Source organism: Physeter macrocephalus, chromosome 11 (assembly GCF_002837175.3).
Source record: "Physeter macrocephalus isolate SW-GA chromosome 11, ASM283717v5, whole genome shotgun sequence".
NCBI classification, from domain to species: Eukaryota; Metazoa; Chordata; class Mammalia; order Artiodactyla; family Physeteridae; genus Physeter; species Physeter macrocephalus.
The window spans coordinates 64734382-64756667 of NC_041224.1; the positions used below are offsets into that span (position 1 = coordinate 64734382).

At 36.0% G+C, this 22286-nt stretch overlaps 1 protein-coding gene across 11 annotated transcripts in view; it reads left to right on the forward strand.

The window, feature by feature from the left end:
- Nucleotides 1-22286, forward strand: part of NEO1 (neogenin 1) — a 256124-nt gene that overhangs the window by 57064 nt on the left and 176774 nt on the right. For all 11 annotated transcript variants that reach the window (XM_055088092.1, XM_055088096.1, XM_055088094.1 and 8 more), the window contains exons 2-3: nt 14140-14457; nt 20113-20388. In XM_055088092.1, coding sequence (XP_054944067.1) covers nt 14140-14457; nt 20113-20388 — 594 coding nt within the window. The remainder of the gene's footprint in view (nt 1-14139; nt 14458-20112; nt 20389-22286) is intronic.

Sequence of the window (22286 nt, forward strand, 5' to 3'; positions counted from 1 at the left end):
AATTTCCAGATATTTTAGGATTTTCCAGATATTTGTTATTGATTTATAGTTTAATTCCGTTATGGTTGGAAAACATACTTTGTACAATTTCATTTCCCTCATATGCACATTAGTAGTCATCCAGAGATTTAAGGAGACTCTTATGCCAAACTCAAGAGTTCCTCTCTCCCTCCTTCCCTCCCTCCCTCTCTCTGCAGCTTCCTCCTCTTTCATACTCTGCCCTGCAAATTGTAGTCACTTTGGTCTCCCCATCTCTGACCCCTGTCTTTTCAGTTCTGTGTGATTTTGGAACTCCCTCTGCTTTCCTCTTCCTCAAGCTGAGGCTTGGAAAGATGGGATATCTATAGGCTGTAAGGTGGGGTAATTTTAGAAATCATCTTGTTTGTTTACTTTCTCTCGGGGGTCATAGTCCTGTGCTGCCTGTTGTCCATTGTCTGAAAAGCATTATTTCATTGATTTTTGTCTAGTGTGCTAGTTGTCTAAGGCAGGAGGGTAAGTCTAGTCCCTGTTACTTTGGATCCTAATCTTACCCTCTTCTTGTCTGAATATTCTACTTTACCCTCTACTGGTTCTTTCTATCTTTCAACATGCTCAAGTCTCTCCTCTGTAACAAAGAATATAAAAGAAGACCAAGCTCAGATTTTCTTTATTTACCACCCTGTCTCTCCTCTACATTTTATAGCCAAACATTTTGAAAGTGGTCTTGATACCCTTGTTTGTCAAAAGTGTTGTTTGGTGAAATGGCAGATTCTGCACCACCTGGACACTTGTTATATAGAAATCCCCACCCTAGAACTACTGAATGATAAGTTGAATTTTAACAGAATATAACAAGGTGATTGGTCTATACACTAACATTTGACAAGTGCAGTTCTACATTTTACAGGCTTTGTTTCTTCATTTTTCTGTCTTGTTCCTGAGTGCATTGTAGTCTGGCATCTGTCTTTGCTAACTATACTAAATCTGTTCTTGCCTAGGTCATCGATGACCTTCTCAAAATGTATCCAGTGAATGAGTGTCCATCTGTATTTTACTCTCAGCAGTTCATCCTCCTCCTTGAAATATTCCTTTGGCTCCTGGGATGACATGTTCTCTTACCCTCTGACCTCTGTGACTTTTGCAGGCTTTTTCTCTGCTTTAAATGTTGGTATTCTGCAGAAACTGGCCCTCTGCTTTCTTCAGATTTTACGTTTCTTAGTCTATCTCATTTTCTCTTGTAACTTCAGTTTCAACATGTATTTCCATCCTGTATCTCTACTGAGTTCCAAGCTTGTATGTCCTTAAACTCTCCATCTCTATGACAGACACCATGATCCCCCTACTGTGTCCTTTTCCTCAGTGACTGACACTTCAATTTAGCCATTGTTCCGGCCAGAAACTTGTCAGTCATCTTGGACTCCTCCATCGCCCTTACTCCATACTTACCTCACTTCCACATTTAATCAGTCTCCAAAGCTTATTGCTTTGACTCTAAAAATTCATTAAATCTGCCCATTTCTCTTAGTCACTCTAGCTACTTGTCTAAATAGGACTTCATCAGGTTTTAACTGAGATCACTGCAGTGGTTTCCTAACTGTTTTCCTTATCTCCAGTCTGTTCTCTTTAAATTAATCTTCATTTTGCAGCAGGAATGACCCTTTTAATAAGTAAATGTGATCTTCACTTCTTATCTTAAAGCCCTTGCCAAACTTCTTAACTTCTTAACTTAGCATATAAAAATCCTCATGACCTGGTCCCTGCCCACCCAGTTCTGAATTTCTTTGAGTGCTTTGCCTCTTCTACTACCACCTTGTTTCTAGGCTTTTGTACGTGCTGTTCCTTTGACTGGGCACATTCTGCTCTTCGCTGGCTGGCTCCTCCTCTCAGATATCACATTGATAATCACATTTTGCATGTATGTCTTCCCTGACTCTCTAGGCGAGTTTGCCTCTCTCTGTGCAGCTTATACATACCCTGTCGTGGCTCCCACCATGTTGTTCTGTGGCTGTATTTGTGTGAGCTGTGATTATATCATTGTGTGTCTTCACTGTAAGCAGTCTGAGGGTGGGTACTAGTGTCTAATATTGTAACTTAGGTGCTTATCATCGTCTTTCATTCATTCAACAAACATTTATTGAGCACCTACTGTAAATGCCTGGCAAGGTTTCTGCTCTCATCAAGCTTACCTTGGATTGTGGGGTTGGGAATAGCTTAAGGGTGGAGTGAGAAACAATAAACAACAAGAGAAGAATTTTTTATTCTTATTCATAGTAGATCCTTAGTAATACGTTTGAAAGGATTATTGTATAAATTATTATTTTAAAGAGCCCTTGAAGTCCAGAAATCTTTGATGTCATTGTTATTAATTTAAGCTCTTGAAACTCTGCTCTCTAAAAACGTAATAACCCTTTTGGACCTAGTCATCTGTGGTAATTAGCTTATTATTCAGGAACTTTTACTCTACCTAATCTTAGTTTTATTTTATCTAATTTCCCGGAACAAAGCTGTGGTATCAAAGGTTATTAGAGGTCACTTTAGAAATAACAGTGAGAAGTAAACTTCAAAAATAGAAAAATAATAAATTATGTTATTATTAAGAGAGGATATTTTATGTGAATTGTTTTTTATAAAGGTCAAGATCTAGATCCTAAAATTAGAAAAATTTCTCCTTAAATAGCCAAAATATAGATTTGATAGTCAGTAGGTTAAGTTAAACTGAAATTGACATAATATTTGGATCACTTTTCTTAAAATGCTGTCACTTTATTAATTTCTAACTTTTTAATTATATGCAAAAGTGATATTAAATTAATTTTAAAATCTTATATACCCAGACTATCAATTAAGATTTTTTATTCCAAGCATTACAAATTTTAACTGACTTCAAAAAAGAAATTTATTAGAATGATGTGGGGTAGCTTAAAGGATCAGTGGAAAAACTAAAGAACCAAACAAGTGTCTACTGTATCATTTAGGTCAAAGAGATTATTTTTCTATAAATTATAACTTCTGGGTTATATAATTAATTCTACCTGTTTGAATTTTCTTGAGACCTTCCTTATGCCTAAGAGTATATGCTTCATGTTGCATAGTTTCTGATATATTATAATTGCCTAGACAATCCACAATCCAGTGGAGTGTTTTGCTCTTAATGTTTTTATATTGCAAAAGCATCTAGGAGTAAGGACATTTTCCTACGTAACAGTACCATTAATCACATCTAAGAAAATTAAACTGAATATTATCTAATATACTAAAAATTTTAATTCACCCAAATATTCCCTACATGCTTTTTGAAGCCCAGGACTCAGTAAAAGTCCACTCATTGCATTTGTTTTTGTCTCTTCAGTCACTTTTCATCTAGAATAATTATCTTGCCTTTGTTTTTCATGACATTGACTCCTTTTTGAAGAGTCCAGGGAATTTGTCCTGTAGAATGTCTCACATTCTGAATTTGTGTATTATTCCTTCATGCTTAGATTTAGGTTCAACACTTCTAGCATGAATATTACAGTGCTTCTTACTGCGTGCCGTCAGGGAGTATATGATGTCAGGCTGTCTCACTACTGGTAATACTGAATTTGATCCCTTAGTTAAGGTGATGACCACCAGATCTGTTCATTATGAAGGTACATTTCCTCTTTATAGATGATCAGTAATTTGTGGATGACACTATGAAGTTGTGTGACTATCCTTTTTTCAGAAACCGTCATCCAATAGTTTGAGCATTCATCAATAATGAATTGATTATTACTACAATTTTTTTTTTTTTTTTTTGCGGTACGCGGGCCTCTCCCGTTGTGGAGCACAGGCTCCGGATGCACAGGCTCAGTGGCCATGGCTCGCGGGCCTAGCTGCTCCGCGGCATGTGGGATCTTCCCGGACAGGGGCACGAACCCACATCCCCTGCATCGGCAGGCGGACTCTCAACCACTACGCCACCAGGGAAGCCCTATTACTACAATTTTTAATTAAAAGTTTCTAAAACATTTCGTTTCTAAATAGGCATTTCTGAGTAAGTGTCGAAAAGAGGGTGCTGATAATTGCTTATAATTCTTTAATTTTTACTATTTAGATATGGTAGACCGGTTATTTATATTTGACAGCCAGAAAGAGCTTTGCTTTGATCCCTCATATCTACTGTCATGATTCATAGTCTTTTACCCTTTGCAGAAGCAATGCAGCTTTTTTTTTCTTTAGAAAGAACTTGATTGTTTGCTTTAAAGCATATTAATGAAGAGTAGCATAGTCCATTGCAGTGCTGACCAATAGAAATATAGTGTAAGCCACATAATTAAAATTTTTCTATGTACCACATTAGAAAATTAAAAAGAAACAAGTGGATTTAATTTTTAAATATTCTATTTAAATATATCCAAAATATTTAAACATGTAATCAGCATAAAAATTATTATTGAGATATTTTGCATTCTTTGTGTGCACACTAAGTCTTCTAAATTTGGTTTGAATTTTATGAAATCTTAATTTAGATAGTCACATTTCAAATTCTCAATAGCCAACGTCACGAAGTGGCCACTCTATAGGATAGTTCCAATATCCAGTTGGATATTGGTTTAGTGGTTATAATCTTGGGCACAGGGAAGCCAGACTAACTTGGTTCGAATCTCGCCTTCTTCATAGGTAGCTTCATGACTTTGGACTTATTTATTCTCTTTGTGGCTTAGTTTACTCATTGTAAATGGAGATAATAATAATTACTACCATTAGTTTTGGAGGATTGAAAGAATTAATATAGGTAAAGCACTAGAATAATGCCTGGCACATGGTAACTGTGCAGTAAATATTAAGTATTTTTATAGTACCTTTAGACTTGGTCCCATAATTACTTTAGACTTGGTCCCATAATTACTATTTTTTCTTAGAAGTATCCTTGTATTTTGTTAGAGTTAGGACTAGATCTTGGATCCCTTGACTTCTGTTTTGTATCAGGCTGTTTCTTGCCCTCAGTCTCCTGCTTTACCTCTTCTGTGGTGACTTTATAAACCAATAAGATGAACTAGATTTTCCAGGACAGTTTTGGTTTCAAGTGTTCACTCCTGTGGTTACTCTAATTTGGTAAAATGAATGGGAAAACCCAAAAACTCTGCAAATGGCAGTGAGTTAATAAAAGATTTATTGTTATGACTTTTTAAAAAACCCACAAAATATTGACAGCTACAGTAAACTGGGTTGTTGTTGCCTTTCTCTTTGTAAAACCCACAAATGCCTTTCTATTACAAAAGCCTGTATAATTGTAGCAGTGAGATAAAGCGTTAGCATATGGAGTAGAGGTGACATTGAATATTCATGAGTATAGTTGTATCCAGTTCAGAGTTATTTAGAATGTGTTTCAAATTAGATTACTCTCCATTTTTGTATTAGGTTAGAATAACTGTAGATGATTGGAAAGGAAGTATTTAATGAAGTTTTATGAAGGAGATATCCTGTTTAAAAAAAACTTGACAATTTATTGTGATAAAACATTTTGTAGTCAGAACACTAGTAATGTACTGCTCATGGTAGAAAAGTGTGAACCATAACAATCAAAGAAGTATTGAATTACAGTGTAAAACTGTCACCATTCAGATCTTTGGATTCACCTCCAAGTTAATATTCGCATTATATTATCATTGAGCTTATATTTTCTTCAGTATAATATGCAAAAATGGAACTGAAAAAAACTCTTGTTTCAGAAATTCAGAAGACCCATCAAGTACTGGGTGAGATGTATTACTCTTAGAACAGTCTTCTGGCCACAAATAACAAAAAATTGCTTATAAAATGTTTAGATAACTGTCTAAACATGAAGGTTTATATAGTTAATAGAAGTTCTATATAGTTAATATAAAAATTCTTATATTTTTCTCATCTAGCAGAATGAAAACTGACCAATTCAGATTTTCCCTCTATTTTGATGTGTAATATAAGTATTGCTAATATTGTTGGCATGTTAACTATTATTAACATACTTTTTCTAAGAATTAGGGAATTTTCAGGTAACTGTTCATAACGTTAGTGGTATTGTTTGTAGGTTATCAGATTGTACCTAGTCTTCTTGCTGATCACGTGGAAGTTATAAGGTATTAATATTATTTATTTATGACACTTCAAAAAGTGCTACTAAAACATTTTTACAAAGGACAGATTTGAAATCATCTGAATATAAAATTTTTCAGAATGAGGCTGATCTTAAAAAACAGTGGAGATTTGATGTTATGCAAAGTTACTCAGAATCACTAATACTGAATTCCATCTTGGCCCACCCACGCTTCAAACCTGTAGGATTCTGAAAAGGATACAAACAAACAAAACACAAAAACAAACCAAGGTACAAATAGCAAGTAGCAGTGACAAACCAGGGGTCACTTTAATACTCTCTTGTAGTCTCGCCTTCTAGTTGGGAAGGTAGGCCTTAAAAACAAAGTTAATTGCTGAGAAGAGCACATGTAGGGCAGGATAAAAGACTTTTGTAGAGAGAGTTGTCAGGGAAGGCCTCTGTAGAAGTGACAGTTGGGTTGAAACATGAAGGATGAGAAAAAGCTAGCCCTGTGACAGAAGAGTGGTGTGGAGCTAGTGTTCAGGCAGAGGGAGAGCGAATGCAAAGACTTCACGGGAAAGAAAACTGCTTGTTCAAGAAATTGAATTATGTGGCCAGAGTTTATTGAGTTAGAAGGAGTGTAATGTAAGATTAGGCTGTAGAGAGGCAGGAACCAGATCCTGTAGCCCTTCTGAATGCCGTGGTAATGAATTTGGATTTTATATTAGCTGTAATAGGGAGCTGTTGAAAGATTAGGCAGAGAAGAAAGATGACCAAACTTGAGTTTTAAGATCACTTCACATTATTTTATACATAGTTGTCAAAATGTGACTAAAAGTAGAAAAATAAGGTCCATATTTTATGCATAGCAATTTCTAAAATGTGACTGGTGAACACTGAGGTCCTAGATCTTAGCAATTTGGGGGGAAATATTGTAAGCTTTTGAACTATGAATAGTTACTATTTATTGAGGTCCAGGTAATGAGGTGGGTGCTTTTACACATGTCTTCACAGAAATTTCCTTTAAAGGAAGCCATTATTTTTCCTATTTTATAGGGGAGAAAATTTTGGATACAGAGAGAAATTAACTAGCATAGTAGAGCTAGGATTCGAAACCATGTCTGCCTGACTGCATTTTACCAAAGTTTTTTTCCACTATGGCTGTCCTTGCCGGGGGAGGGCAAGAGGAGGAAGGCTGAAAATTGAAGAAAAGGAAAGCACCCTTACTATAATAAATGTTTATTGAATAAATTCACATATATTTCATTTTGAGGAGTGGTTGGGAAGGTAGATGCTGTAAATTAGAACAATCAAATGATACCTATTAGGATATTATGATCTTGAAAAAGAATTTCTGATTCTGCTTTGATTAGAAGTTCACATTTGCTGTTTTTATGGTGTATCTGTACCATAAAAGTTTTTCAAAACATATGTGTTTATCACAAAGTTAAAATCATCCGTATAATATTAACTACTAACCACTTGTCTTACTTGAAATCCCCAGGAAAGGAGTTTTGCATGCTCAGTAGATTCAGTTTAGCGGAATTAGCTGTGTGAGGAGGAATTAGCTGTGTGAGGAGGAATTAGCTGTGTGAGGCAGAGAGGGGAGCACTGATTGCTGTATAGCAAAACGGGGTAGAAAACATTTAACTCGTAAGTGTTGTTTGTTCTTCTTAATAGATAACATGAATGTTTTTATTTGGTTGAGCCCTTAGAATGTTGAATTATTTGAACTTTATAATTTTTAAATGTTTTAATTATAAATTGAGAACTAGAAGCAAGAGAGCCTGAGCTATATGGAGATAGTGGACACCAAGAGCTCAGGAAGGATGAAATACAGGATTTAGAGACTGACTGGTTGGGTTGGGATGATCAAAAGTAATGTTAAGGAGTAAAAGAAATATGAAGTCCTTCAACATTAGTCTCTTAGCTTATAGTGAAGAGATAATTTTCCTGGGATGAATAACATTCTACAGAATGCTTATATTTGTAGGTGTATAAAAATATTTGCTTACCCTTCTGTTCTGTATTTCTGCTACTGTCAATAACTTTGAACCTCTTTGGGCAATAAGACAGCTAGATATCATTTTATTTCTGCTAGTATTTATATACTATGTGGTGTTTTGTTGGTTTTTTTTTTACTCTGGGTACAGTAAAATTTAGAATAATTATTGGCCACATAATTAAAGCGTGCAGTGAGTGTTATGATTTGTTGGTATTTGGGGGTGGGGGGATTCCAACTGAAATGAGTTCCCTGTGGATATTTTCCTTTCATAAGATGGAATTCTGTCAAGAAGTGTGAAATATTCTATCAAAAAGTGAGGAATAGTCTATCAAGAAGTGAGAGCTATTCCATTAAGAAGTGAGAAATTTGCAGAGACCTGGGAACGTAGAAGAGATCAGATAGAATCATTAAGCCTATTTCAGAATAATTTGTACAGTGACTCTGGTTGTAGTAAACTAAAATTAAGCAAACTTAAGTGGATAGGTAATCAGGACCCTGGTGAGAAGTACAGGACAGTTTTTATACAAAGTCAGCCAGGGAGTGAGTGTCTGATAACTCTTCTACTATGACAAAGGAAAAGTGGTTAAAGACAATAGTGATGGATCTTTTGAAAAATAAACCTCTGTCCTCAACAAAGGATTAATCACCACCAACAACAAAATTTTTTTTTTTTTTTTTTTTTTTTGTATGCGGGGCCCCCCCTGTTGCGGCCTCTCCCGTTGTGGAGCACAGGCTCCGGACGCGCAGGCTCAGCGGCCATGGCTCACGGGCCCAGCCGCTCTGCAGCACGTGGGATCCTCCCAGACCGGGGCGCGAACCCGGTTCCCCTGCATCGGCAGGCGGACGCGCAAACACTGCGCCACCAGGGAAGCCCAACAAAAAATTTTTTATCATAAAATAAAAAGATGACAAGAAGAATGCATAAGCAATTGTTCATATTTTTAAAAGTGAATAATACAGAAATCATGGAGTAAAAAGCCTTCTCCCTATACGCTCTCCATCAGCAGCTCAATCCTGCTACTCTCCCCAGGAGAAAACTCTGTTGACTTTTCTTCCAGACTTTTCCCTCATTATTTACATTTAATTATATGCATACACACACACACACACACATATATATATACCTGTATACATATATTTTAATGTAAGTGGGGTCATCTTATACACATTTTAAAACTTGAATGTTTTTTATTTAACAAATATATGTATTTTGACAATCATTCAATCTAAGTATATGAATATACCCCAGACTTTTCATATTGTCCCCTCCTATGTACACTAAATATAAAGATGAAAATAGCTTTATTTCTGCTTAAAGAAACAATACTATTTTTAATGTAAAATATTCAGACAATACCAAAGATGAAAGAAATAGTTAAAAAGCAGCTGAAATCTCACCACACTGAGATGATCCCCATTTTGGTGACTAGTTAAGTCTATACCTTTAGGTATTCACACAAGTGTAAACATACACCCATATCTACCACATACATGTTTGTAATATTTATCAGTGGATTACATACAAGCTGATTTTTATCACAAAATTGTTTTACTTGTGATTGGGGATTTTTATCCTCCCTCCCTGTCCCCCCATCCCCCACCAGTCCCCTCCCATCTTTCCCCTCCCAGTGACAGGTCGTAACAACCTGGTGTATACTTTCCTATGTTTCTCAGTGCTCCTACAATCATATGCATATGTCTGCATTGTTCATTTTTCACAGAACTCATTTCAGATCAATTGAAACATAGCTTACTCTTGTTTTGCTTGCTAAATATCCTAAGGCAGGAATCAGTAAACTACAGCCAATGGATCAAATCCATCCTGCTGTCTTTGTAAATAAAATTTCATTGGAACCCAGTTTCACCCATTTTTCTGTTGAGTGGTGTGACCTTTTAAATTTTTTATCTGTTATATGTGATATATTTTCCTCCAGTCTGGTCTCTTTTGCTTTGTTATGATATTTTGCCATACAGGAGTTTTTTTGTTTTGTTTTGTTTTTTAATTTAAACACAGTGAAGTAAAGCAAATCTATCTTTTCTAGCTTTGATGTTTCCTATTTTGATTTAAAAGGTTGCCTAACTCCAGGGTACTCTCTCCCTGTATTTTCCTAAAATTTTTTTTTTTTTTTTTTTTTTTTTTTTTTGTGGTATGCGGGCTTCCCTCTGCTGCGGCCTCTCCCGTTGCGGAGCACAGGCTCCGGACGCGCAGGCTCAGCGGCCATGGCTCACGTGCCCAGCCGCTCCGCGGCATGTGGGATCCTCCCAGACCGGGGCGCGAACCCGATTCCCCTGCATCGGCAGGCGGACGCGCAACCACTGCGCCACCAGGGAAGCCCCCTAAAATTTTTATGACTCAATTTTTTCATAAGTCTGGAACGTATTTTTCTATATGTATATGAGTGGTGGTGTAGTGTGGTTAAGATCACACTCTAGTTCTGTCATTTACTATACCTGTGTGACCTTGGACAAGTTAATTAACATTTCTGTGCTTCAGTTTCCTCCTTTAAAATGGGAATAATAGTAGTACCTATCTCATAAGGTAGTAGTGAAGACTGTGTGGTTAGTATGTAAATAATGTTTAGAACAGTGCCTGATACACAGAAACACGTGTCTATTATTATATGTTGTGAGTAGATGTCCCAGTTTTCTCCTCTATGGATAACTAGTTGCCCTAGTAAAATTTGTTGAGTAATTCATCCTTTTCCCAAAATGCCATCTCTACTGCATATTAAGTTTCCAAATATATATAGCTCTATTTTGGGGCTCTGTAGCTTGTTATGTGGCTCTGTTTTTCCCTGTTTCAGAACATAGTGGCTTAATTACTGTAGCTTTATAAATACTGGTAACTGATGAGTGCAGTTACTTTACTTTGTTCTTCTAAATTATTTTGGCTCTTCTTGGTTTTCTTTGCTCTTCTATACAATTTTTTAAAAAAAACTCATCAAAATTAACGAAAACCCTGCTTGTTAGTAAGTTTTATTTTGCAAGAGTGATACTAATTGCCTAGTATTGGAATGGAACCTGTGGTCTCATTAATACTTTAAGCAGTGGAAGTTTTTAGAAGTTATCTGGTTGTATAATCTAATGATTGATACCATCCACTGTGCTAGGTGGGCACTGGGAATATGGTGAATAAAAACACTGGAGAAAGATAGATTGTAAGCCTGCAGTTCCCAAACTGTACCCTGAGATACCCCACAGCACCTCAGTGAACTTACAGGACTATTTCAGACTATTTAGAGAAACATATCTGTTAGACACCATGTAAACTTCTGGGTCAAGGTATTTCACAGTTCAACATTTGATTGTGCTGCTTTCATCGTGATGCTGCGATATCTTTGTGAAGTTGGGTTTTTGGTGGTCACTGTGATAAAAAGCAAGTATCATGCAGAAATGTGTGGAACAGGAAATGAGGATGGCAATATCCAATGGGATTTCAAGGTTTGAGAAGTTGTGCAAAGCCCAGTAGGTGCACACATCCCATAATAAGTAATTGTGATTACTGAAAGATGAAATTAAAATATTTTTCAATTTATGTATATTATTTTTTCAAAAGGGTACTAACTTGTTAAGACACAAGTATTTATTCATTCATTTGAACCTAACAACCAGAACTCTTAGGTATTTCTTTTAGCCTAAGGAATTCATGAAAAAAATTACTGAACAAATAAGGGTACCAGGAACCAAGAAAATTTGCGACTCTCTCTGCCTTAACAAGTTATTACAAACATTTAAAGATTAATACATTTGAAGTGCTATGTGGGCAGATTACTGTATGCCACGCCTGCTTGTAACAGGGCAAACTAATCTTGCCTGGGCTTCAGGGACAGATAGCTTTTCTGTGAAAGTGATATTTAAGCTGAACTTGAGGGAAGACTAGTTAATTGGAGAGGGATGCTGGTGGGAATGGCTTGTGTGAAGAGGGCAGATGTTTTATGAGACTGGCAGGAGTGCAGCATGCTTTACCGGATAAAGGAAGAGCGAGCGATTCAAGGGGCGGGGCCTGGAGAGTAGGCAGAGGCCAATCACAGAGTGATGCAGCAAGCGAGTTAAGGAGTTTATTTAGATTTTTTTTAAATAAAATGTAGTGGCAAGACCTTGAGAGATTTTAAGTGAAGGAAGAATATCTTAGGTCACCCCCTGCTGAGGGAATAAAAGATGATAAATGTAAATATTTAAGCAATGCTATATTCTAAGTATACTGAATGGATGGATATTTTTGGTAAAATTTTGAAGTGCCTTGATTTTTCAAAAGCATTTGTAAACTTTCATGAGTATAATTTTTTCTTAATTTTTTGAGCACATATACTCTTTTGTTCAACTTGGTTGATATGGCATAGGCTTTTTAAATGAAATAAAATCAAAATCAAGATAGAACATTAAACTGTAAAATATTTACATCGGTGTAATTTTTTTTGTATTTTTTGTCAAATGGCAAAGACTTTGTCCAAATATTTAAATTAATTTTATTTATTAATATAGGTAATGACTATTTTAAATGGTTAATTTGCATAATTTAACTGCCAGTCTAATACAACTCTGAGTTTAAATTTGGGTGGTGTAATGAAGACTTAATAGTTGTACAGAAAAGGTATAAAGGTAATTTTTCTTAATTAACCTTTTTTTTTTTTTTTTTTTTGTCACAGACCTCTTTGGCAGGCTGGTGATGCATATGAACTCCTTCTCAGAATAATGTTCATCGGCAGGCGGACTCTCAACCACTGCGCCACCAGGGAAGCCCCTTAACCATTTTTTACTGCCCTGAAGTTTATATTTTGATTTATTTTACTATAGTTCCAGTAAATTAATGCAATATAAAAATTTTTATAGTAATAAGAAGCAAATTACTGTAGGTTACTTCTGAAAAATTCCTAAAGCTCACTTTCAAGAGCTTTAGGACTTGAAGAATCAGTTTCATATTCATCAAATGGGGATTGAAACCCCTCGTCGTGTTTGGGAAAGGGTGCTTAGTCTATTTGGAATTTGTTTATCATTGTATGTGTTCGAAAATGTTAAACCAAGTGAATATTATTTCCTTTTCTCTGCCAGTGTGTTTCATATTTATTTATAACTATTCTTTTATTATGTAATAAAGAATTAGGGTCATACTTAAATTCATAATGTAAGTAACCTATAAATAAAGGGCTGTGTAGATATATATTTGAAAAAGTTTTGGTTTCATTTGTTCATATGAAGAAATCTGATTCCAACTCGAGTTGTTCACAAAGGAGTTGATCAGTAGTTCTCGTGAAAAAAAGAGGTAAAACTAAGTTGGAAAGCTTTCTCTGGCTGAGAATATAGGGTTTATAGCAAATGTTTTCTTTAAATTATGTTTTTTCCATGTTCAAAGAACTGGCTGAAGACTTAGAAAAATTAACCTGATCCCTCCGGTGGTCTTTACATCAAAATGAATTCTAGATGAAGATTAAATATAGAACATGAAACCACCAAAGTACTAGCACAAAACAAAGCTGAATTTTAAACAATATTCTTGCAATAGAGAAAACCTTTTAAAATGTAACAGATTTACTTTTATGTAGTTAAAATATATTTTCTTATAACAAAAAATCATAATATCAAAGTAGAAAAAAGAACATTTACAAAACTTGATAGCTATGTCCAAAAATTGCTTTTAGTCAGTAGGATAAATAATCCACTAGAAAAATGGACAAAGGGTGTGTATAGTGAATTTATGAAAGAAAACAGCTGGTAAACATAGAAGAGATACCGTATTAACAAAGAATCATTTCAATTTTCTACCTCCTTTACATGCTGTAGAAAATTTCACTTTGAATACCGTAATTTTAAATATTTCTAAATCCCATTGTAGGGTTTGAAATAAAACTTTTAGTAGATACTCATATCATCTAACAAGGTTGGATTATCTCTGCTAGCAGGGTCTTTTTTCCTAATGTTCTTCTAAATGGGTCAAATTTTGATTTCCTAATAAAAAGTAGATTTTATTTATTAGATATTCATAGTGAAATGACTGTATTTGTGTATCATACCTAAGGGGGAAACCACTTAAGAATAATTTTTGGACATGTTATATTTTCTTACAGCAGTAGTAGAGGAAAGTTTTGCTTAACTTTGTTCTTTTTCTTTATTATTTTTGCAGGATCCAGCATTCGGACATTCACTCCATTTTATTTTTTGGTGGAACCAGTGGATACCCTCTCAATTAGAGGCTCTTCTGGTATACTAAACTGTTCAGCATATTCTGAGCCTTCTCCAAAAATTGAATGGAAAAAAGATGGAACTTTTTTAAACTTAGTGTCAGACGATAGACGCCAGCTTCTCCCAGATGGGTCTTTATTTATTAGCAATGTGGTGCATTCCAAACACAATAAACCTGATGAAGGTTATTATCAGTGTGTGGCCACTGTTGAGAGTCTTGGAACTATTGTCAGCAGAACAGCCAAGCTCACAGTAGCAGGTAAGTTTTGTTGAGTAATTTATTTGTATTTTCAAATTTTTTATAAAGGGTAAATCTTGATAAAAGCAGTATTATCTTAGAGTTTTCATTAAACAGGTTACAGCAAATGCACTCATTTAACAAGTATCTATTGAGCATATACCAGGTGTATAGGATTATGCTAGGACTTGATCAGTGCTGTAGGGAGTAAACTACAGCACTTTTCCACGTTCTAATGGTTTAGATGGCTTAAAGTTGCTATCAGAAGTACTGAGCCAGGTCTTTTTAACTTGGAAATGGCAAAAGAAGTTGTGCAGGAAAATTGTCACTTTGTGAACTTTTAACCTACCTGCATAACCATTTAGCATGATTTTGTAAAACTTGTAGTATAGTCAGTCTTGGTTCTTTATGCCTTAACCAAGGAAATGACATTTAATTGGACTATTTAAAAATCTGTAGGATACGGGTGCTCTGAAATGGGAGAGGCCACCGTAGTGGGGAGCCCTCTCACCACAAGGAAGAGTGGCCCACACTCACCGCAACTAGAGAAGGCCCACCAAAAATTAAAAATTAAAAAAAAAATCTGTAGGATATATATGTATATATATAAAGAGCAGAAAGTTGTAAAGAGAAAAATTCACTCTCTTTTAGAGCATTCCTGTTTGAAAAATGTTGGAAAGTGTAAGAACAATTAAAGATCTAGAAAGATAAGCCATGGTTCCTAAAGAGGTCATACTGTTTGTAGTAGATATTATAGTGCTCAGATCAGTGTTTCTACACTTGAGAACCAGGTGAAGTAAGTTTCTGTTAAGGGTCAGATTGTACAAAAATTGTTTTATCTTTAAGTCTTATATTTATTCTCACCTTGGTGAAATGCTAACATGTGAACAAAGAATATGACTGCGACAGTAGTTTCCCATCTTGTTCCCACTCTAGGATCATGGCTTCCCACCTCCTGCTCACTACAGGTTGTATTTGCTTGTTCATTCAGAGTGTGATGGCTCTTTTTCTCTTTGCAGCCAAATACTCAAAGTTGAATTTGAGTGTGATGTACAGCCACTGTAATTATTTCATAATCACAGATTAAGGATGGAAAAATAAAAGGAGAAAAGAATCAGGCCTTTTGACAGTTTGCCTTTTCTCTTTCTTCCAAAAATCTTTTTGCCATACTTTCTCCAAAATGTTGATAAATAAGTTAGCATTATGGCTGACTGCCCCTGTAATGTCGCTTAGGTCAGTTTTTGTTTATCATTCACGTTCTTAAGCTGAGCTTTTAATCTTGACTCCTTCCTCTCAGCTGTCCCCCACATCCAATCACCAAATCCAGTGAATTCTGCTTCCTAATTCCTCTGTACTTGATCCACATGCTCCTTCCTGAGGCTACTCCTGGTCATCCCTCATCACAACCTTGTTAACTGTCTGCCACCTCATTTTTTCTCTCCTCCAACCCAGTCTCTACTCTGTGGTCAGAGCACTCTTTCTCACCCTTCAGTGGCTCTCCAGTAAACAACATCAAGTTAATGTCTAAACTTTTTTTTTTTTTTTTTTCGGTATGCGGGCCTTTCACTGCTGCGGCCTCTCCCGTTGCGGAGCACAGGCTCCGGACGCGCAGGCTCAGCGGCCATGGCCCACGGGCCCAGCCGCTCCGCGGCATGTGGGATCTTCCCGGACTGGGGCACGAACCCGTGTCCCCTGCATCGGCAGGCGGACTCTCAACCACTGCGCCACCAGGGAAGCCCTGTCTAAACTCTTTAACAGGCCTGTTGAGTCCTTTCGTGAGCTGACCTCCACTTCTCCAGCTTCATTCCTAACACTCCGTTCTGCTTCTGTCCCTGCCCCCCTACCACCATCACCACCCTCACCTCATTTTAGGCTCTGGCAGTACTGAATGTTTTCACTTCTCTTTCATCCTCTGCCTCTGGCCTTTGTTCACGGCTTCCTCACTGCCTATTAATCCTGTCCTCCACCTTTTCTTCTCTTTCTTCTGCTCTGCTAAGTTTGTTCATCATTCCTTTTAGCTTTCATATCCTTTAGGAAACATTTTTGACCTAATATCTAAGTAAATAGGCAATTTTAATACAAAACCCAAGTTCTTTTGCTGCAAACAACATTCTGTAGATTTGTTTAACCTGGTCTTGGCCTGGGTATCAGGAGGAAATAATATCTAAGCTAAGACATGAATAGAAGTTCTTTTTAATAGTTGCATAGTATCCATTGTATTTGTATATATTGTGATTTATCTAAAAATTCCCTTTTTGTTGAATAGTTAATGGATAAAAATTGTTTGATGTTATAGACAGTAGTATAGTGAACAAACTTTTGCAAATCTTTGTTTCTATAGAATAGAATAGGACTAGAGATGGGGGGAATGAGGGCATGAAGGGGGTGGGAAAGGGGTGGGTACAAGGAACGGGAATGATTTCAAGTGAATACAAAGTTTCTTTGGGGGATGGTGAAAATGTTCTAAAATTAGATGATAGTGATGGTTGCACAACTCTGCATATACTAAAGACCATTGAATTGTGCACTTTAAATGGTAGCCTTTATCATATATAAATTGTACCTCAGTGAAACTATTTTTTAAAAAATGCTGCCAAAAAAAAATATGCTCCTGCTAAATTGCCATTCTGAAAAACTATTGGTTAGAGTTCTTTGTTTGCAAACAATAGAAACTGACTCCGGCTAAGTCAAACAAGAAGGGGAATTTTTGAAAGCACACTAAGTAGATAGCTCATAGAATTAAATATGAGAGGTCTTTTTCTCTGGGCTGTCTCATATCTCCACAGCAGAAGTTTTTCTTTTACTGCCTGGACAGTCCCCTGGCTGTGGGTGTTTTGTGCCCAAAGGTGGGGTAACTGGGTAGTCTAAATAGAAACACTGTTAATCCCTTCTTGTCAATCCCATGCCTCACTCCCACTCTCTCTTTTTCTCCTGCAATTCTCCAAAGACAGCAGGACAAACTGGCCTCCTACTTGTGAGCAAAAGAAGCTGCAGCATTTTCTGCCTCGATATGTCAGTTACTAGTTCCTCCATCTGCTTTCCCTATCTAGAAACTTTTTGAAATCTCTTGTCTGCCAACTTCCCATATGTTGTTGTGGGTTTATATTTTTAAAAATTACTCATTTTCATGAGAGCACAGGAGGGAGAATATTTTGACTTTTTAAAAATAGAACTAGTTCTTGGTTTTATTTGATTCCTTTTTTCCTCTACTTTATTAGTTTCTGTTTATCTTTGTTAATTCTTGCTTCTAATTTTCCAATTTCTGAAAAGTAGGTATTTGGTTAATTTTATCTTTATTTCTTTCCTTCAAAAATCCCCTTGAAATAAAAAATAAGAAAAAATTTGTAGCAGAGCTAGACAACCTGTGTGTCATTTCCATATAGACTAATTGACTATCATAGAACTAGAAACCCTGGAATTATGTTTCTCATTATTTAATGTTTGCTAGTCTTTGAAGAAACATTTTGTTGTGTTCTGAGCATATCAGAGTCACTTAAAATTTTTAAAAAATTTTTTTAAAATTTTTATACAATTTTTAAAGGTTACTTGCCATTTACAGTTAATATAAAATTATTGGCTATATTCTTCATGTTGTGCAATACATCATTGAGCCTATCTTATACCCAGTAGTTTGTACCTTCCACTCCCCCTCCCCTGTGTCCCCACCCCACTTCCCCCCCCGTAACCACTAGTTTTTTCTGTATATCTGCTCTTTTTAAAAAAAAAAAAAAAAGATAATTTAGATTTTATTATAAGAAGAAGTTCTGCTCATCAAAGGCACCTTTAGAAATGAATAGTCAGCCCACAGATTGGGGAAAATATTCACAGTATATGCTTAAAAAAGAACTCATGGCTGCAATATATTTTTAATAACTACTACAAACCAACAGTAAAAAGAAAAACAACTCTATTTTTTAATGGGCAAAAGACTTGAACAGACATTTAATAAGAAAAAATGTAGGTATAGCTGATATCACATGTAAAGATGCTCAAAATCATTAATCATTAGGAAAATGCAAATTAAAACCACAGTGGGGTACCATTTCACACCTGTTAGAGTGGCTAAAAGTCAAAAAGTATGCCAGTACCAAATGAGGATGTGGAGCAGTTGATCCTTGTATATCTGCTCTTAACCATTACATTCTGTGGCATCTACAAAGTATTTATGAGTACATTTTTTTGGTTAATATTCTATTTTGAAATAATTATAAATTTGTGGAATTGTCATAAGAATGAAACCAAGAAATCTCATATATTCTTCAATCAGATTACCCGATTGTTAACATTTTACCACATCTGCTTATCATCTAATATGCACATACCCACATAAAATTTTTTCTTAACCATTAAGAGTAAGTTGCAGATGTTACCCCAACCTAAATACTTCTGTGTGTATTTCCTAAAAACAAGGACCTCTTCCTAAGTAAACATCCATCAATATTAGGAAATTAACCTTAATAAAATACTATCATTTAATCCATAGATACAATTCATATTTCACTGGTTGTCTCAGTAATGTTCTTAGTAGCAGAAAAAACAAAAGCAGAAACTTTGCCCCATCATCCCCCTTCCTTTCTGGTCCAGGGTTACAAGTTTTACTTAGTAGTTCTCTCCTTAGATTCTTACGATCTCAAACCATTCTTCAGTTTATCCTTGTCTCATTTCGGATTTTCTAATTTTCCTCCATGAATAGATTCAGATTTTGTATTTTGGGGAGAAATATCACAGAAGTGATGCTTTATTATTAGTGCATCATATCAGGAAGCATGTGGTGTTTTGTTCCATTACTGGTGATGTTAACTTTTATTACTTGGTTAAGATTGTCTGTACTATGTTTCTGTACTCTAAAGTTAATAAATATTTTGTACTTTTATTAATTAGTAATAAGTATTTTGGCAAGAAGTAATTTGATGCTCTGTAAATATCCTATTCTTCATCCAACTTTCACTTACTAGTTTTAGCATCCATTCTTGATTCTTCCTGCATTAATGATCATTATCCCAGATTTAGCCAGAGGAAACTCCTTTTGATCTGACTTCTGTGTCCTTTTGATATGTCCCTGTTATTCTTTAGATACTTCCTTACTTTCTCTCACAAGATTTTCCAGACTTATATTGTTCCTTCCCTACTCCAGTCCTAGAATCAGCCATTTCTCCAAGCTGCATTAGTGGAGAATCGTATTTAGAAATCATGATTAGGTCACCATATGTTCACATTGCTACTGAAGTGACATTGATTCTGGGCTCTCTGGACAGAGTTAGTATGTGTGTGTGTGTATCTGTAATAACTGTATATGAAATGTATATATATTTTACACATATACATTTATATCCAGATATACATCTATCTATATACATCTATAGTTTTATAAAACTGTTAAGTTTACACTGATACCTCTGTTCTAGTGCAATACCATGGGATTTATGCTACCCTTCTGCTTTTAATATTTGTACCTTGCTTCTTCAACTGTGAGGAATCTGACTCCAGTTATTCCTAGTACATTTATTTACTTGATCTGTATCCCTGTATGTAGCCAATTTCCTGACCCATGGACCTTCTTGACCCTGGTTCCAGTACACATGTGGCCACACAGGCTGACTTGCTCCTGGTTCCTATGACTACATTTTAAAGTAATATTTAACTACTTTTTATTTTCTCGTTTTCTTTATTGTCTAGGTCTTCCAAGATTTTCCAGCCAACCAGAACCTTCTTCGGTTTATGTTGGGAACAGTGCAATTCTGAATTGTGAAGTTAATGCAGATTTGGTCCCATTTGTGAGGTGGGAACAGAACAGACAGCCTCTTCTTCTGGATGATAGACTTACCAAACTTCCAAGTGGAACCCTAGTTATCAGCAATGCAACTGAAGGAGATGGGGGACTCTATCGCTGCATAGTTGAAAGTGGTGGGCCACCAAAGTATAGTGATGAAGTTGAATTAAAAGTTCTTCCAGGTATTAGTTTATTATCAGCACTGATGATTTTATGTTTATTAATGGATAAAAATTGTTCTGTTAGAATTTTTTTTTAATAAACACTGTTACAGGTGTGGGGTGAGATATTAATGTCAGCGTAAAGAGTTTCAGTTTCTTACAGGGAGAGAAAAGAAGAAAACATACCAGACAGATTTTTAGCAAATGTGTTGGTCAGTAAAAATTTACCAAGCAATAAAGTATGTTCAGTATCTGTGGCGTTCTTTGTGGCCAAAGAAACATTAGCTCTGTGTCTTTTGTCAAACCTCTATCTTCTGCTCTCTCCCCCAATAGCATACTTTTTATAGTTCTCTTACCTCCCTGTAATAGGGTTGTTTTTATAGTTAAGTCTTTTTACTTATAAGAATCAGAGACTCACTCAGGCTGGTTCATATAAGGGATGGGCAGAGTAGTAACTGTTAGTACAACATCTCTAGAGACATGGGTGAGCAAGAGTTCTTGGATCTTTGTGATGCTTCCGCATTTTAATCAACGCTCCTTTTTCTGTCTTTCCTTCTCTTTGTGGGTTCTCATTCTTTCTGCCCTTACTGGCTTTCCTCATAATCTGTTTTGTGCATCTTTTCTCAGCTCTGTAACTTCTGTTTTCTCATGATGTTCTCTCACTTGTGGCTCATCATAGTCCCTCTACCCTCTTGGTGTTTCATGACCTTTCAGCTTCCGTTCCCACTGCTACATGCCTGATTCTTTCCATATTTCTCATTTCAAATCTGAGTTGGACCATCCCTACATTGTTTGGACAGTTTTTGTATATAACCATTTTGTAGGCATGTTTTTAGCCTATGGATTGGCTTGCAAAGGGAGGCCAATATTATCCAATGTTATGAGCAGCCACTCTTGAGAGTATTCCTAATGGGCCTTGAACTGATTTTTTAAAATGCAGTTTCTTTCTTTGTCATCATCGTTCTTGCCCTTATCATTCCTATCCCAGTGTATTCTCAGCTCAGCAGCCACAGTTATCTTTTAAGATGTTTATTAGATCATGTCACATCTTTGCGCAAAACCTTCTAATGGTTTCCCATCTCAGAGCACATGTTAAAAGTCCTTGGCCTGTAAGGTTTTGTATAACCTTAATGCCACCTCCCTCTCCCATCTCTCTTCTTACATCTCATACCCTTCTCTCCCTCACTCTGTGATTGTTGCCACCTTATGTTTTTAGAACATTCCAAACAGGCTCTTGCTTTAGGGTCTTTCTACTCGCCATTTTCTCTGCCTGGAATCCTCTTCCCTCAGATATCTCTGCCTGACTCACTGTCTTACCTCTCTACTCAAATATCACTTTATCAGTGAAGCTTTCTTTGACCACTGTTTAAAACAACAGTCTTCCATTTGTGCCCCAGCGCTTTCTCCTTCCCCCTTCATTTTACTTGAGAACATATCACCAGCTGACATACTATATCTTTTATTTGTTGTCTCTCTCCCCTTATTAGTATGTAAGCTCAACTAGGGCAGGGAATTTTGTCTGCTGCCGAGAATGGTAACTGGCACATAGTAGCCAATAAATATTTGTTCAGATTTGTTTGTTTTGATCAAAATTTGATTAATTCTAGGTAAATAGTTCAAGGTGAAAAAGAACTATTGCTATATACCGATGTCTTCCTGCCTACTTCCTGACTTTCTTTTATGTGACAGAGGGCATATTTGATAGCAGACAGAGGTCATATTTTTTTCTCTAAATCTGTGGTAGCAGTCAAGCAAATCCTAAAACCAGATTCAAGTAAATAAGATTCTTGGTGTCAAAAGGATGAGCCACCATGAAATATCTGAAACAAAAAGTACAGAATGTTTTGTTTACTTAAGGGAGAGCTATGCTTGTGAAGCATAGTCGTCTTGGAATAATGCAAACTGCTAATCTCCTATAA